The sequence below is a fragment of the Apostichopus japonicus genome, chromosome 2 (genome assembly GCF_037975245.1).
Source record: "Apostichopus japonicus isolate 1M-3 chromosome 2, ASM3797524v1, whole genome shotgun sequence".
Lineage (NCBI taxonomy): Eukaryota > Metazoa > Echinodermata > Holothuroidea > Aspidochirotida > Stichopodidae > Apostichopus > Apostichopus japonicus.
This window is the reverse complement of record NC_092562.1, coordinates 10,783,470-10,799,545: the sequence shown is the minus strand read 5'-3', so window position 1 is coordinate 10,799,545 and position 16,076 is coordinate 10,783,470. Positions and strand designations below refer to the sequence as shown.

The 16,076-nt window shown below is 39.1% G+C and overlaps 1 protein-coding gene across 3 annotated transcripts in view; it reads left to right on the top strand.

Annotated features, from left to right (window-relative positions):
* The first annotated feature begins 7,042 nt into the window (after positions 1–7,042).
* The window catches only part of LOC139977741 (uncharacterized), a 33,677-nt gene continuing 24,643 nt past the window's right edge, over positions 7,043–16,076 (top strand). The window contains exons 1-5 of one of the 3 annotated variants that reach the window (XM_071987326.1): positions 7,043–7,263; positions 10,381–10,462; positions 10,984–11,157; positions 12,084–12,148; positions 13,684–13,796. In XM_071987326.1, coding sequence (XP_071843427.1) covers positions 11,003–11,157; positions 12,084–12,148; positions 13,684–13,796 — 333 coding nt within the window. In that variant the 5' untranslated portion in view covers positions 7,043–7,263; positions 10,381–10,462; positions 10,984–11,002. Of the gene's footprint in view, positions 7,264–10,380; positions 10,463–10,983; positions 11,158–12,083; positions 12,149–13,683; positions 13,797–16,076 lie in introns of those variants that run through there. The other 2 variants (XM_071987316.1, XM_071987336.1) reach the window with 2 other exon arrangements.

Genomic DNA, 16,076 nt, shown 5'->3' with positions numbered 1-16,076 from the left:
CTTACAGAATACATTTCAGCCTATGTTGACCATTTTTTACAACCTCTTCTCCCCAACATACCCAGCTATATTCAAGATAGCACCCATTTTCTTAACAGACTTAAGGAAGTCCCGCCCCTCATTGAAGGCGCCATTCTGGTAACCATGGATGTTTCTGCCCTGTACACCAATATCCCCCATAGCGAAGGTGTCCTGGCTTGCAATAAGATGATGGCGTCTAATGATGTCACCCAACATGATGAGATCTCGCAGCTCATTAAGTTTATACTGGAGCATAATAATTTTACCTTCAATGGTCGTCATTATCTGCAAACCAAAGGCACAGCCATGGGTACCCGAATGGCCCCCTCATATGCTAATATTTTTATGTACTACCTAGAACAAGAATTACTTTCTTCATCCTCTTACAAACCATGTCTCTATGTACGATATATTGATGATATTTTTATGTTATGGGATAAGGGCGAACAAGAACTTGACAACTTTTTCACGTTTGCCAATGATTTTCACGATTCCATAAAGTTTACCACCGAACGGTCCACTAAGCAAATCCCCTTCCTCGACGTACTCGTCATGATCGATGATCACAAAATAGAGACATCGGTGTATGCCAAACCAACTGATAGGCACTCTTACCTCCACTTTAATAGTTTTCATCCCCGCCACACCAAAAATTCCATTGTCTACAGCCAGTTACTCAGATACCGGCGTATCTGCTCACATGACCAAACTTTTCTCAATAAGGCCATTGAACTGTTTGAGTTTTTCCTTCAAAGGGGATACCCATACCGTATACTTAACTTCCACCTCAAACGGGTTCTGTCTCTACAACGTTCTAGTCTCCTTACCTATCGTAAAAAATCTGTTTCAGATAGACTACCCCTCGTTGTCACCTACCACCCCTCCCTTCGCCCCCTTTTCAATGAAATCAAACAATCTTGGGGCACTCTAGGTTCGGACCCCACAATAGCTGAACTCTTCAAAGCCCCCCCAGTCATAGCATATAGACAACCCCGCAACATCCGCTCAGTGCTGGTTCGCACTAATCTCGCCCCACCCAGTAATGAACCTGACAGTGGTAACATCCCCTGTAACAAACCTAGATGCTTGGTGTGCACACACCTCGACCCCTCCCCCGCTTTCCTCCACCGGGCCTCAGGCATCACTCTGAGACCTGGTAGATTTGGTTGCGACTCAGCCAATGTCATCTACCTGCTGTATTGTTGCAAGTGCCCCCAGGTCACCTATATTGGCGAAACCAGCACAAAGTTCAGACTCCGCTTCAATAATCACAAACTAAGTATCCGCAATAATAACCCAGGTTTCCTTGTTGCCGAACATTTTAATCTCCCCAATCACAACTTATCTGACCTCAAATTTGTCATTCTATACGGCTTCTTCAAAACCGCTCATGAAAGAAGCAACCGGGAACTAAAAACCATCTTACGCCTCAATACACACAACAATGGGCTCAACAGGGATCTCTCTTTTATGAGCATGCATGCTAAGTTTAATACCAATAAGGTCTAGTTTCTTCCATTTCATTAGCACAACTGAAGAAGAGCCGTGTAAACGCTCGAAATATTTTGTTACCTATTTACGTTCTAAGTAATAAAGTTGGAAATGAAAGTATCATTTTTTTCCATTGTTTTCTTGTGGATATATATATATATATATATATATATATATATATATATATATATATATATATATATATATATATGTTGATACTAGATGAGACTAGTGGAACACTAGTAGTTGTAACTCGGAGTTTCACGCTTTATTGCGATCTTCAGACAACTCTCAGCGTTGTCTGAAGATCGCAATAAAGCGTGAAACTCCGAGTTACAACTACTAGTGTTCCACTAGTCTCATCTAGTATCAACATATATTCCGCTCTGTCCAATGGACATAGAGCACTCTGCGCCAAGATAGACGCCAACCTACCCTATATATATATATATATATATATTTATTTATATTGCGTTTAACTCCATGAATTCTAAGGAATTATAGAGTGTGCCTTTGTAGTACAACATCTTTAAAATTGAAACTAATTTTACACTGATGAGCGAGCCTACACTTTCCTCTTTCTTCTGAGTGTGTTCCAGGGGTCGGGGGTTACGGGTGCAGTGGAAGGGGTAGGCATGGGCTTGTTATATAATTTCAAGAGCCCTCTTTTTCGAAAAAAAATATCTTACTAAGGTCCTCGGGAACCCCGAGCATCCTCGTGACAGTTTGATTGTGTATTTTTGCTTGTTCAACAATAAATACGTTTTGTTTCAAAAAAGTAACCCAAGGTAGACCCTGGGTTCCGAAATCTAAGCAACTTGATCCACTTGAACAACAATAATTGATACATTTCAATTGAATTTATTCCACCTACTGTCAAATAAGCTACAGCCATTGAACCCCCCCCCCCCCCCCCCAAACAAAAAGAGAAGAAAATTAATACTTCTTAAAAACTGATGGCGCTAGTTTAAAACTCAACGCTATCTTTTATAGCAAATACTATTATGTCTCTTCAAAGCCACCGTACATTCAATTTTAGGCGAATAGCGCATCATCAGACGATGTATTCAGTGGACGGTTGCTGCACACATGTCAATCCGGTCGCAAAGAGTGTTTTGATCCTCTGGCCATAGGCAAGGATTTACGCATGCCACCTAGTGCGCTTCTGCGCATCCTACCGGGTTCTTTCGCGACATCAAGGGAGAAATGGATAAGGGATCCTAGGCCACAAAAAGTGTCATACCACCACCGGAACGTTATGATGTCTACATCGCTACACTCAGGAATGCAGTATAATGTTTTCTTTAAAAGATATTTATGTCAATCTATAAGTCAATAGTCAATATGTCAATATGTCAATAGGCTACAATGCTGTTGGCTACGCTACAATGCTGTTGAAGACTTCACAGCAGTAGAATAACGATGAAACGATTTCGTCACTCTAAAATGATTTTGTTTACATTGCAGCACACACTGAGAAGATCTATGTACAATAGTCTATATTAGAGCTTCTTTATGGACAGATGGACAGGGACCCTACAATACTAGGCTTATGGTCAGTGGCGGCACCAGAAATGCCAAAGTGCACAGGATGTGTGTGTTGGGGTGAAAGCAACCATTTTTTTTGGGGGGGGGGTGGGCAACAAATTTGCAAGTGCAGAAACTCTCCTGCATAAAAGGTGCACACCACCGGAAAGTTTTGGGGGTCAGAGAACACTTCCTATCCCACGCCCACCCCATGCTACATCGGTGAACCAATTATATATTAATTTATAAAATCTTAAATTTTTGCATGAAACTCAAAATTGTCACAAAACTGTTCTGTCATATAAGTAGAGTCGTACACCTACCATTTTACAAGAGGGTTCATGATCGATTTCGAGGCCGACTTGGCTTTTTGCGACCGATTGCGGGGAGTGGCTGAGCAATCTTTCGCGTGAGAGAGAAATTAAATTTCTATGGAATATATTTCAAAGCCCTGGTCGGGGGTCCAGGAGGCGAATTAAGCCTCAAAAATTTTGTTGGACTTTGCGACTTTAAGGCACAAAAGCACATGTCAGAAAAGCAGAATTTTTATTTTTCTGGAGATATTCCAAACCCAAAAGATGCAGTGCTTTCAGACAGTTCTCTTGAGGCTGTTTTAACTTAAGCACAGAAATGCTATCCAGAGAAATCAATTTCATTGGAAGCTGTTAATTACCCAATAATACAGAATAAAGGTAATTAGAGTTTTCTATATGAAATGCTGTTTAATTTGTTTTTTTTTTGGTAACAAGATATGTTTGATGTGAATGGTGCTCTCTCAATGAGTTTGTGTATCTGAGGGCGCTAGAGTCATATACTTCTTATCAAAGATTTTGTGTAGTGCCGAAGGTGTTAGATTGATTGCCTCATATACTGAACGTTTTGGAATAAAGTGATTGAAATTATGAGAAAAGAAACGAAACACGTGAGAGAAAAGTCGGAATTTTGACATAAAATCGTGATTCTGAGCAGCCGGAGCAGACATTACGAAAAATAATTTCAAGAAAAAGTCGAAAGTTGGAGAATATTTGAACGAAAGTTTTTAAATGAAATAGTCATTTTTTTTAGAGAGAAAATCCAAACTCTAGGAAGAGATTAAATTTTGAAGCAGAAAAGAGTAGACTAATTTTGAGATATTTTTTTTTTAAATTGTCTATATGTCTCATATTGGTCTTCGTTTTGCGAAGTTTCCCAAACTGTTCGACACCTCCCATGACACGTTTTGATATCTGCTTACCCCACTGTCATCAGTGGCGGCGGAACCGGGGGGGGGGCTTGGGGGGGGGGGGGCTCAGCCCCCCCAATAAAAAAGTTGAGGGGGCAAATGCATGATAAGTCCCCCCAATATTTACCAAGGCTCCGAAACGTGCATCTGCCCATTTTTCAATGCATACTTGTCGATCTGTCCGATGCACACGTATACTCTAGGTGTAATAATTTTAGTAATTGCTGGGGGACCCTCGGCCCGTCCCCTGGCTATAGACCACATTGTCACCCCAACCGCGTCTTCCCGCCCCGTGAAAGTGGAAACAGTGAGTGTGAGTACCGGTAAGCGTAACACAACTTCGTCTTAGGCCAATGACTTGCCTCATTTCAGCCAGTTTTCCAACATCCCCTTACTTAGTGGCGGAGCGTCCATATATACAGTCAGGGGGCGGAGTATTTTTGAGTATCTTTACTCAAAAATTTTCTGTACGCTCCGCGCCAACCTGTGGTGGCGCTCCGCTTAGATAGTGTCGAAAGCGCCCCTACAGACCATTCTTGCCCTCCCTGACCAATACTCTAGCTCCGCCACTGCCCTTACTACACTCAAAAACATCTTTGCGAGTACACTACGAGTAATAGCTACTCTCTTAAAAACCATCGAATATACAAATTACAATGTTTTTACAGACTTTTACGTGCAATCTGAGAAATTGCAGGCTTGAGACCCATATTTTAGGGCTAGGTATTCGCAGCATAAAACACTCGGAAAGTGCCGTTTCCGGCCATCTGGGGGTTTGAAAAAACCCAAAATTTTCTTGTACGCTCCGCGCCAACCGATGGTGGCGCTCCGCTTAGATAGTCTCCACACATTAGCCCCCCCCCCCCCCAATAATTTTTCCGTTCCGCCGCGCCTGACTGTCATTGGTGTTCAAGTTATCGTGTGACCTCTTGGAGTACAGAGTTCGAGAAATCTTCGCTTCAGTCGACCCCCCACCCTCTACACTCCAAATCTTCGGGTCACATGATTTTGCTGCACCATTACATATATAGAGTAAAGATTGTTCAATGGCTTGAACTGGTGTTTAATGTCCAACCTATAACCATCTGAGAAGTTGCAAATATATTCTGCGGTCCTTAGTTTACCAGCGTTCGCTCATTGTTACACTGCCTCATCAAGGGTAGGAAAAGTAAGACGTTAAAGGATACACTATTATATTGTTGTTTCTTGTAGTCCTCACAGGAACCCTTCCAGCTGTCCATTAGTTTTGACTTTTTAGTCGAGTAAATCAATTAAAATGTGCTGATATGTCAAGGCTTGGAATACATAGAATACCAAAGAACTATGATTCCTGTTTCTCATGAGTGTAGCCTTAAAAGTCGCTACGAGAGAACAAGAAACAATGATTAATACATACTATAGAGATTCCGGTGGCTATGCCCCATTAACCCCCACGAAGAATTTGAAATACATTCCAGAGAAATATAATTCCTCTCTCTCATATGTATGTTTGTGTTTAAAACTCGCTACGAGAGAGATAGCAAGAAATATCTAAATACGCTGCAGCTCCCTGGGGCTTTGCCCCCGGGACACCCACTTTGGCATTGCAATACATCCAGAGAAATTGAAGTCCTCTCTGTCTCATATATATTTCTCTGCTTTAAAATCGCTACGAGAAAGCAAGAAATCTCTAAAAATGCTTCAGCTTCCGGTTAATTCCCCCCCCCCCGGACCACCACTAAGGCACAGGCGCGGCGGAACGGAAAAATTATTGGGGGGGGGGGCTAATGTGTGGAGACTATCTAAGCGGAGCGCCACCATCGGTTGGCGCGGAGCGTACAAGAAAATTTTGGGTTTTTTCAAACCCCCAGATGGCCGGAAACGGCACTTTCCGAGTGTTTTATGCTGCGAATACCTAGCCCTAAAATATGGGTCTCAAGCCTGCAATTTCTCAGATTGCACGTAAAAGTCTGTAAAAACATTGTAATTTGTATATTCGATGGTTTTTAAGAGAGTAGCAATTACTCGTAGTGTACTCGCAAAGATGTTTTTGAGTGTAGTAAGGGCAGTGGCGGAGCTAGAGTATTGGTCAGGGAGGGCAAGAATGGTCTGTAGGGGCGCTTTCGACACTATCTAAGCGGAGCGCCACCACAGGTTGGCGCGGAGCGTACAGAAAATTTTTGAGTAAAGATACTCAAAAATACTCCGCCCCCTGACTGTATATATGGACGCTCCGCCACTAAGTAAGGGGATGTTGGAAAACTGGCTGAAATGAGGCAAGTCATTGGCCTAAGACGAAGTTGTGTTACGCTTACCGGTACTCACACTCACTGTTTCCACTTTCACGGGGCGGGAAGACGCGGTTGGGGTGACAATGTGGTCTATAGCCAGGGGACGGGCCGAGGGTCCCCCAGCAATTACTAAAATTTGTACACCTATAGAGTTTACGTGTGCATCGGACAGATCGACAAGTATGCATTGAAAAATGGGCAGATGCACGTTTCGGAGCCTTGGTAAATATTGGGGGGGCTTATCATGCATTTGCCCCCTCAACTTTTTTATTGAGGGGGGGCTGAGCCCCCCCCAAGCCCCCCCCCCCCCGGTTCCGCCGCCACTGCTAAGGCACTGAGAAAACACTGCATACAATTTTAGAGTAGGCCTAAATCCTTTCTGACATGTATATTCGTATATGGTGGTGCTCAAACGGCTTGCCATACATCCCTGCCAAGTCGTTACGTGCCATAGACAGACACCTGCCTAGTTCAATTTCTATGTTTACCCAGTTTACGTGCATTCTGTCTGCAAACTGGGAGTTCTGACCTGAGTTAGCTGGATCCAGGAATGTTCGGTCAGTGGAAAATTTACCAAGGACAGTAGCCTATGCAGTTAACCACTAGACGGACGTTAATGTTTCCGTAAAGTCAACAACAGTAGCCTAGGTTACCTGGGAAAGGAATCTTGCAGAGAATTGTCTACGAAATATGAGAAGATATACACTTTCTGATCAATTTCGTGTGTTTTAGGTAAGAAATCTTGTGGCTTGGACTAACTTATTCCTAAGGATTTAGGTCTATAGACTTAGGCCTAAGTTAAGTTCTAGGCCTAGGCTAGGCTAAGTTTTTTACATCAAGTTCTTGATCCTAACACTATCTAGTGACTTATGCTTACTGTTAGTGACGAATTATTTGCAGGCCTGCCTTATGCCTAACGTTATTTCAAATTTTAGTCGAAGTGCCTGCGTAAGTCTCAGTTAGGTAGGCTATGCCTAATTTATTTACTTTATTTAAAATTATTTAAGTTATTTAATTGAGCTTATCCTCCAGAGGCCACCAGTTACAAACCCAAAAAGAATTCTAGAATTAAAAGCAATAACAGAAAAGAAAATTTAAGATGGGGAGATACTCTGCGTCATATATCAATAAAAATAAAGGGGGGGGGGGAGATGTCCATAACACATGATGATTAACAAAGTCCTTAGTTAGGCCTAACTGTTTTCTCCTTAGGAACATGACCTAAAAGTTACATGATAGCCTAACGTGAGTTATTTATTTATATATTTAAGATGAAAGGGTATATACTCGTTAGCTTAAAGTTAATATCCCTGAGGCTCTGAAATATAAAAACTACAAGTAGAATTTAAAATAATATCATAATAGAAATTTATAGAATACTGATGTAAACAATAAGACCACAATGAAAAAGAAAAAGAAAATTATACCAAATTGACAATGGCATAAATTCAACATGGATCAATCAATGAAACAAAATTAAGAGCATAAGAAGTTAGTTAATGTCCTTGGATAAAATGTTAAAAGGTATTTAAAGAGTTTGCATCCTTACACTCCTTCGATAACTTCTTCCACTCCTTAGCAACAAGATATGAAATGTTTTCTGATGTTGAGACCTGTATACCTTGCATCTCAAAATGCAATGCTAAATGATCAAATTGCTATACAAGTCCAGAAATGTATCTAGCCATTGTTTTATAGAGGATTCACTAAAACACCCCTGATTATTGTAAAACATTTAAGGGTAAATTTAGGATTTGTAATTTTGTGCGGAGCCTTTGGACGGCAACTTAAATATAACTGCAGTGTGAAATGTAAAATTCCAGATATGTGCAAACTGCAACTGAGCTAACGGTCACTCAAACAAAACTGTTTATGCCTACAGTAAATTTATGCTTAAATTACAGATTTACTCCCATGTAGCTAAATAAATACTTCCCTATGATTTGACTGGCTTATAGTCTGCAACTAGCTGGACATTGAATAATAATTTAACGTTTACTCTGTGCAATTGCTCATTATACACGATGTTCTTTGTGGGAGTTGCTATCACTGTAAAATGTTACTCAAATTTATATATAATGGCTGTCATCAACCTTTCATGGTGAATGTGCACAAGTCATAACATTAAGACATTTTGTCTCATTTTTCATCATGAAACATTTTACACTTCCGCCAGTAGCCGTAACAATCTCTTGGAGATCTGCACACAGCAAGTAAATTTGATGATAATATCCGTCCGGAAATGCTGTAGATCACTATGTGCAGTGTTTAATACTCAGTTACAGCAAAGTTGATCAGGTTTTAGTTTTATATATCAGTAAAATATGTTCATTCTCCATAAACAAAATTGTCTGAGCTGTTATGGAAATTTGAATATGGCAGCTAACTGTTAGACTTCAACTTTCTCTTACCACATCATTCAAGTGGTACATTCCCATCCCTTTACAGTAGCATTCCAAGTTGCATTTAATTACTCCCGATGAAAAACTGATATTCCGGAATGAAGTTACAGTATTGAAAATGTACGTACATAATTTCCGCTTCTTGTCCTCACTCACTTTTGAAAAAAAATACTTGGACCAAGTACACTCTTAAAAGCCGAGAAATAAATCATGCATGCTCTTTCATCATTTTCATGAAAATTAAAGATAAATTCTAACTTGACCTTACAAAATTATCTTGACCCTCCTCCACTCTGCCCAACCCTATCAATCTCTAGTTCAAGCCTTACTTCAAAGTGTCATATTTGTACGGTCATGTCAGTGTTTCTCATTACACAGTCGGTACTGCTTTAATAGACTAGCCTGCTATCATTGCTATGTTCTGTAGTTTCTATGTAGTTCTGGAAGTAGCAAGGGCAGTGATTCTATTGTGCTTTTTAGTGTATAGTTTCCCATTGTACCTCCCACCAGTGTGAACATGGTAGGCATATTTTACACACACCTGTACTGTATCAAAAGGACAAAGTTATTTGACAATATATAAAAATTTCTGTTGCATTGATAAAATTTCATACCCGTATTCATTAAAGAAATAGATAACAGTCTGTGTGTACATACCATTCAGTACTGTAATACTGTACCAGATTGCACAGGAGCTGATTGCTGTATGTATCAATTGGCATAAATATCTGAATTTTGTCTCTAATATTAAAATATTATACTGGTTCCGTTTTCGTGTACAAAACCTGCCATATACATATATACACATCTTAGCACTTGCTAAATATTTTGCACAGATTTTGCGATGATCTTCTGGATAAATTAATGTCCCAGTAGAGTAGGTTAGATGGGTCCAAGCTATTGGTCCCAACCCATCTCCACCCATAGGATAGAGGCACCATATTTGTCTTTGAAGAACATCACCCACAACCAGACATTGAAGTGATCCCCCCCCCCCTTTTTGATATTCTTTTTCTGTTTCTGTATGTTTGTTTGTTTTTCATTTTTTTTTTTTTTTTTTTGCATCTCATTTATTTGTTCATTCATTTGCTTTGTGAACAAAAATTGAACACAAATATGTAAGTACAAAATTTTACCGATCATCTCAGTAATAATAAACTGTGAGTGAACATAATGTTAACATCTCTTACGTACCCTCACGCACAATTGAAAAAAGGTTAATATTTTTCAATCATTTCAAATTTGTTCTGTTTTATTCAGAATAGACACTTCAACCTCAATTACAAACCTGAATTTACGTAAAAATGTTATGTCATCGGGAGGAACCTCTTTATGTTTACAAATATGTATAAAAATTTTAGCATAGAAAATGAAAAAGTTTAATTAAAGATTCTCCCTCTTGTGTTACCCTAAAATTCGTCAAATATGTATCTGTTGAATATCTCAGCCAATCCGTTTCAAAGAGGATTCCACAGAGGACTGTAGTGTATAACTGTGAACCTTCCTCATCACTGGAACCATCAATAGAGGTAGGCTGTATAGTTGTATATGCTGTAGTACGTTGCGACCACCTACTGTACTCCCTTGAGAAAAAGGAAGTGTTGTTTTGATCTTTCGGCCTATTTTTTACTCCTTTAGTCAGAGGCATGGTGATAAAAAAGTCCAAACCGTTGATCAGTTCTATATACTTGGCGGCTCCTTATTGTACAGAAAAAACACGTTGAACCCTCTGGAAGGCATAAAAATGAAAATATATGGGAGACCACGTTCAACAGTGATCTTACTCAGTCGACATCTCTTTTACCAGTCTGTATCTTTGTAATGTTCATTAATTTGTTCATTTGACATTTGGTTGATACAGAATGTAAATCAATTAATGCAATATTATTTAATTACAAAGTTTTGGTTTACGGTATTTTCTGAAGGACAGTTCAACTTTCTAACAATAGATTGATTGTCTTTTTACCTCTCAGCTCTCATGCATCTAGGGGCAAAGTGTTCAATCTTTTCTTTTGGGATGAAAGTATATTTTTTTGTTGATTCTTTGCAGACCCGAGCAACGAAATACGATGTATTCCAATACAGAAAATACGATGCTCTCTTTTGAGAACAAGAAAAGAAAGATATCTGATTCCATGACTGACCTGGATCCAGTCAGCATATTAACTGGACCGTATCGGTTCCGGGCGCCAAAGCCATTTGACGTGACCAATTGCAGCAAACAGTAAGTATATATACCAATTTATTTGGCAGTTTATGCTTCTCGTTACACACCAAAACGGGGAGGCCCATGGGCTCCATATTTGCAAAACACGTTGCAGTTCGTGCAAAACGATTGAAGTTGCGCCGAAAATACAGGACGGTGAGTCCAAACAGTTATATGAGTGAACTTATGGAAGTGCCAAACGTCTTTCATCTATATGTATAATGTGTCATATGTTTGTCTGAAAGTTGCAGTTTCCTGTAAGCACTTTGCACACTTTACAAAGAGGAACGGTATGGCTAAGTAAGGAATCCAGAAAGCTTAAATATGTTCATGTGACCCTTGTACAATGACACTTTTGTTTGTATTTGAATAAAACAGTGAGTCATTTAAAAGATACTGTATAACATTATGTGTCGTCCCCCTCCCCTCCCCACCCCACCCCTCCCACCCTGTAGGTAGAGAAATAAAAGCCATCACCCAAATCTCACTTTTAACAATAAATATATATTCTATGAAGATTGAATTGAAACTAACCACATCAGTGTCAACGGCATACCGTACAGTAGTAGCCTTAGAATCTAAGCATTCATCGAAAAGCTATACTGTATTTACAGGACCCCTTGACTTTCTGTAGCACAATAAATTGACCAAACAGACGCACACACAGACACACATGTACAGAACTCTGCTCATGCTAGTCCTGGCATCAATCAGACTCAAAAAGTTTATTTATATACCAAACAACCTGCATATTGCTCTCACATATATATGTTTATAGCTGTGCCACTCAACAAGTCAGCCCAGCCAGTAAATACTTTAAATAGTTTACATACCCTTTTTCATGCCCTTGATCAAACTAAAAGGTTTCGTACTATGGCTAAGATGGGAGAGTCGGAGGTTTTCTACCTTTTATCACTAATTTCTTACATAAATCTTCTTTTCAGGGACATCTTGGATTTCTTTGAAGATTCCTATAGCCTCAATGAGAGCTTGTACACTGTTCTGAAAGGTGCGTTACCCTCATCTTTTTAAGTTCTTGCTTTTCGTTTTCTTGTGCAGGTACATCATCATTACAGAATGTACATTGATGTTGCAAAAACAGTAAAAAGTCTCAAACACACACACACACAGTACCCTTACACACATACTGCACACTATTTATCACTTGAAGTTGAGGCTAAAGCTGTATGTTGCATTTTGTGTGTGTATAATTTTTAGGGGGGATTAAAAGTAAACACCGCACTTGCAAATGACTAAAACTGCATATTAAATATTTATACGTAAATATGACTTGGCTAATTTTTGGTAAAATTTACAACCTAATGTAACACACAGCTTTAATACGTACACATGTTGCACTCTCCATTCTCATTCACAAGCTGATTTTTTTTCTCCTCAGTGATCTTTTCATTCTTGTAGATTTGTTTAGTTCAAAGGAAAGTACTTGGGGGTCAGGTGGGTAGGGGGGTGCTGGGAAAATAAGTTACGGACTAACGTTCAACAGAAAATACACATGGACTGTCCACCAGTGTTGTACCGTGCATTGTCACTATAAAATAGCTTCATAAATATTCTGTATCCAAAACGACCTGCTAGTATTAAGCTCGGTAACCCTTGAGACAACTTAACCCTTTGTCTATGGTATTGTGTATTCAGGTCAAAGGTTACTCTATGCATAACATCTGCAACTGCTTTGCTGATCAGGCTCATCTACAGTAGATAAATCTTTACACGACAAGTAGCAAGAAATCCACAAGCTGTCTGCAATTTTTACTTTACATCGTATTGTACATACAATACCATAGCTCTTTCTGAATACAGTAACTTGTGGGGAGTTCTTTATTGGCTTCATTTGCACAAAGGGATTCCTTTGTCTGCATTCATTCCATTCAGTTTGTGTACATTTTTTATTTTGAAAGCAGCTATTTGTGGGTACAATCCAGGAACATATTTTACACTCTTCAAGGTCTTTAACAATTCCACAACAATACCTTTCTCTTGCAATATTGAAAGGCGCAATTCAAATAACCTTCAATTTTTAATTTTCTGGCTAGTCCAGGGTAGAGTCAAAATCACTATTTACTACAGTTACATACAGTAATTGTAGTTCAAACAACGGGATTAGAAAGGCCAATCATAATATGCTCCTAGTCTAGCCTTATTCCATGTTACGTATTATTTTTGGGAAAAAAAAAAGTTTTTGGCCCAGCTAATAAATAGTTTATACTGTGTGAAAAACATAAATCAGCTTCACTGCCCAGTACTGTAAAGTGCAGGGAATAAATTTCGTTCAGCCATTTTGAAGGCTGTGAATTTTGCCTCGGATGCAACGGTTAGGTTCTCATGTACATGCACAAACTGTCAATTACATTTTTGTAAATTTAGTACAGCAATTTGGCACATTTTGAATAGCCTTTTGCTACATGATTGTGGGTAAATTACAAGTACCCGTATGCTAAGAATCTAATCGGCAGTTATATTAATGGCCAACGTTCTAAGGCCAAATGTATGCATGTGTCAATTTTGTTTTCTCTTTATCAATAGTGGAAGATGCATTCTACATGTGTCCGGATCGTTTACGTTTACCCCTTATCTTCTACTACGGACACACTGCCAGTGTCTATGTCAACAAATTGTTGCAAGCAGAGTTCATACAGGTATTTTGTCATCGGCAATCTCTCGTTGGCAAGGTCACCATCTCTCAAACTGAAAAGAGAAGGTGGGGGGCGGGGGGGGGGGAAGTAAAGGGATGTGCATTGCTGGAGAACCATCTCGTAGAAGTGTCCTCGTCAGATGCAGTGTTTCTTTCAAGGCTATCGAAACTTGAAAATCTTCTTGAATAATTTTTCATTTCTTTTAGAAATGATACATATAGAAAGTAATGGAAAATAGTTCCAATGGGAACTAAGAGCTAAAGTTACTTTGTCAACCATCTTGCGACGGTTGAGTTCGTTTCTGACTATTTTATCACTTGCCCCCAAAATAGCCCTAGATTTGCGTAGGAGGAAATTCTAGAAAGCTTCCTCGTAGTTTTCTTTCCCATTTTCTGAGTTCTGATATATACCAGTATTTCTCAAACAGGATGTCTCTTGTGTTTAAATGCATCGTACCATCATACTATTAAAAAATGTATGCAGAACAGAAGTAGTGAAACTACCCCTTTTTGGCACAGGCAGGGATAAACTCTGGTGTTCTATTGGAACAAGTGTGCAAAATGTACATTTTATTTAAAGGTTGGTCAAATGTCTCCTCTTCCCACCCCCTCCCCCCCTCCAAAAAAGAAAGAAAAAACAAGTGTCACCATTTTGTTTTTCTCAAATTAGCTGCTTTATGAAGCAGCTCTTTTAACAAAACAAAAAACAATAAGGAAACATGTACTTTTATGTGACATAAATATCGAAATTTTTAAATAAAGTCTTAGTTTATGAAAATTGAGACGTTCAAAAGCTTAAACGTAAAGGCGTCGAACTGTTTGATTTGACTTTTCCATTTTACATCTATATCCAGCAGTGACATGTACAGTACTAGTGTTTAGTTAGATGTCATAACTGAAAAAGGTAAAGTTTAACCAACTTGGAGTCAAAACTTGAGTTTCTAAATAGGAATATGTAAAGAGAAAGAAAATCATACCTTTTCGTATGCTTTGGAATAATTAAGGACGAAAGATTAATTTTCCATTGTTGCTAAGTGCTGAATTCTCTCTTTGTTTGATCGTAATATCTCTCTGTACTCTTTTGTCGCTCTGGTACTTTTTTCTTTGAACATCACGTCACGCTTGTATTTTTATTCATTTTCTTCCTTGAGGCACTTTTTTTCTAGAAATGGTTCATCAGAGATGCACATCCTTTTACTGTATTATATATCACAAACCTGGCTAACACAGATGACTTTTTACTACAGCTGCTGGGTTTTGTCTGCTTTTTCAGTGCCTACATGTTGACAGCTGAATATTTCATCTTCTCTTGGCATGAACTGGATGACTTTACAGCTTTTGTAATCCAGGGTAGCTTGCCCTCCTCCTCCATCCTCCCTAGTTTTGCCAAGCTGTCCATGGCATTGGCTCTTGAAACACACTTGACCAATCATCCCATCTGCCCCTATATGGCTCCTCTCTCCCTTTTCTCCCTCCCACCCCCACATCCTCTCGGCAAATAAAAAGTAAAATTAGTCATCGAGCCTGTCAAGGAATGAGCACATTTACTATTCCAGTTATTAAATGGTATTTTTGTTTTGTTCTTGGAGGTGATGGATGAGGTGGTGTAATCTCTGTCCTTTCCTTTATCTTCTCTGTCACTGTGACTTTCCTATCATAAATACTGTGTTTATGCTTACGAGTCATGTGATTACGTCACTGTAACCTATCCTTTCATAAATACAGTGTTTATGCATATCAAGTCATGTGATTACGTTACTGTGACTTTCCTATCATAAATACAGTGTTTATGCATATCGAGTCATGTGATTACGTCACTGTAACCTATCCTTTCATAAATACAGTGTTTATGCACATCGAGTCAGGTGATTACGTTACTGTGACTTTCCTATCATAAATACTGTGTTTATGCATATCGAGTCAGGTGATTACGTTACTGACTTTCCTATCATAAATACAGTGTTTATGCACATCGAGTCATGTGATTACGTTACTGTGACTTTCCTATCATAAATACTGTGTTTATGCATATCGAGTCAGGTGATTACGTTACTGACTTTCCTATCATAAATACAGTGTTTATGCATATCGAGTCAGGTGATTATGTCACTGTGACTTTCCTATCACAAATACAGTGTTTATGCATATCGAGTCAGGTGATTATGTCACTGTGACTTTCCTATCATAAATACACTGTTTATGCATATCGAGTCAGGTGATTATGTCACTGTGACTTTCCTATCATAAATACACTGTTTATGCATATCGAGTCAGGTGATTATGT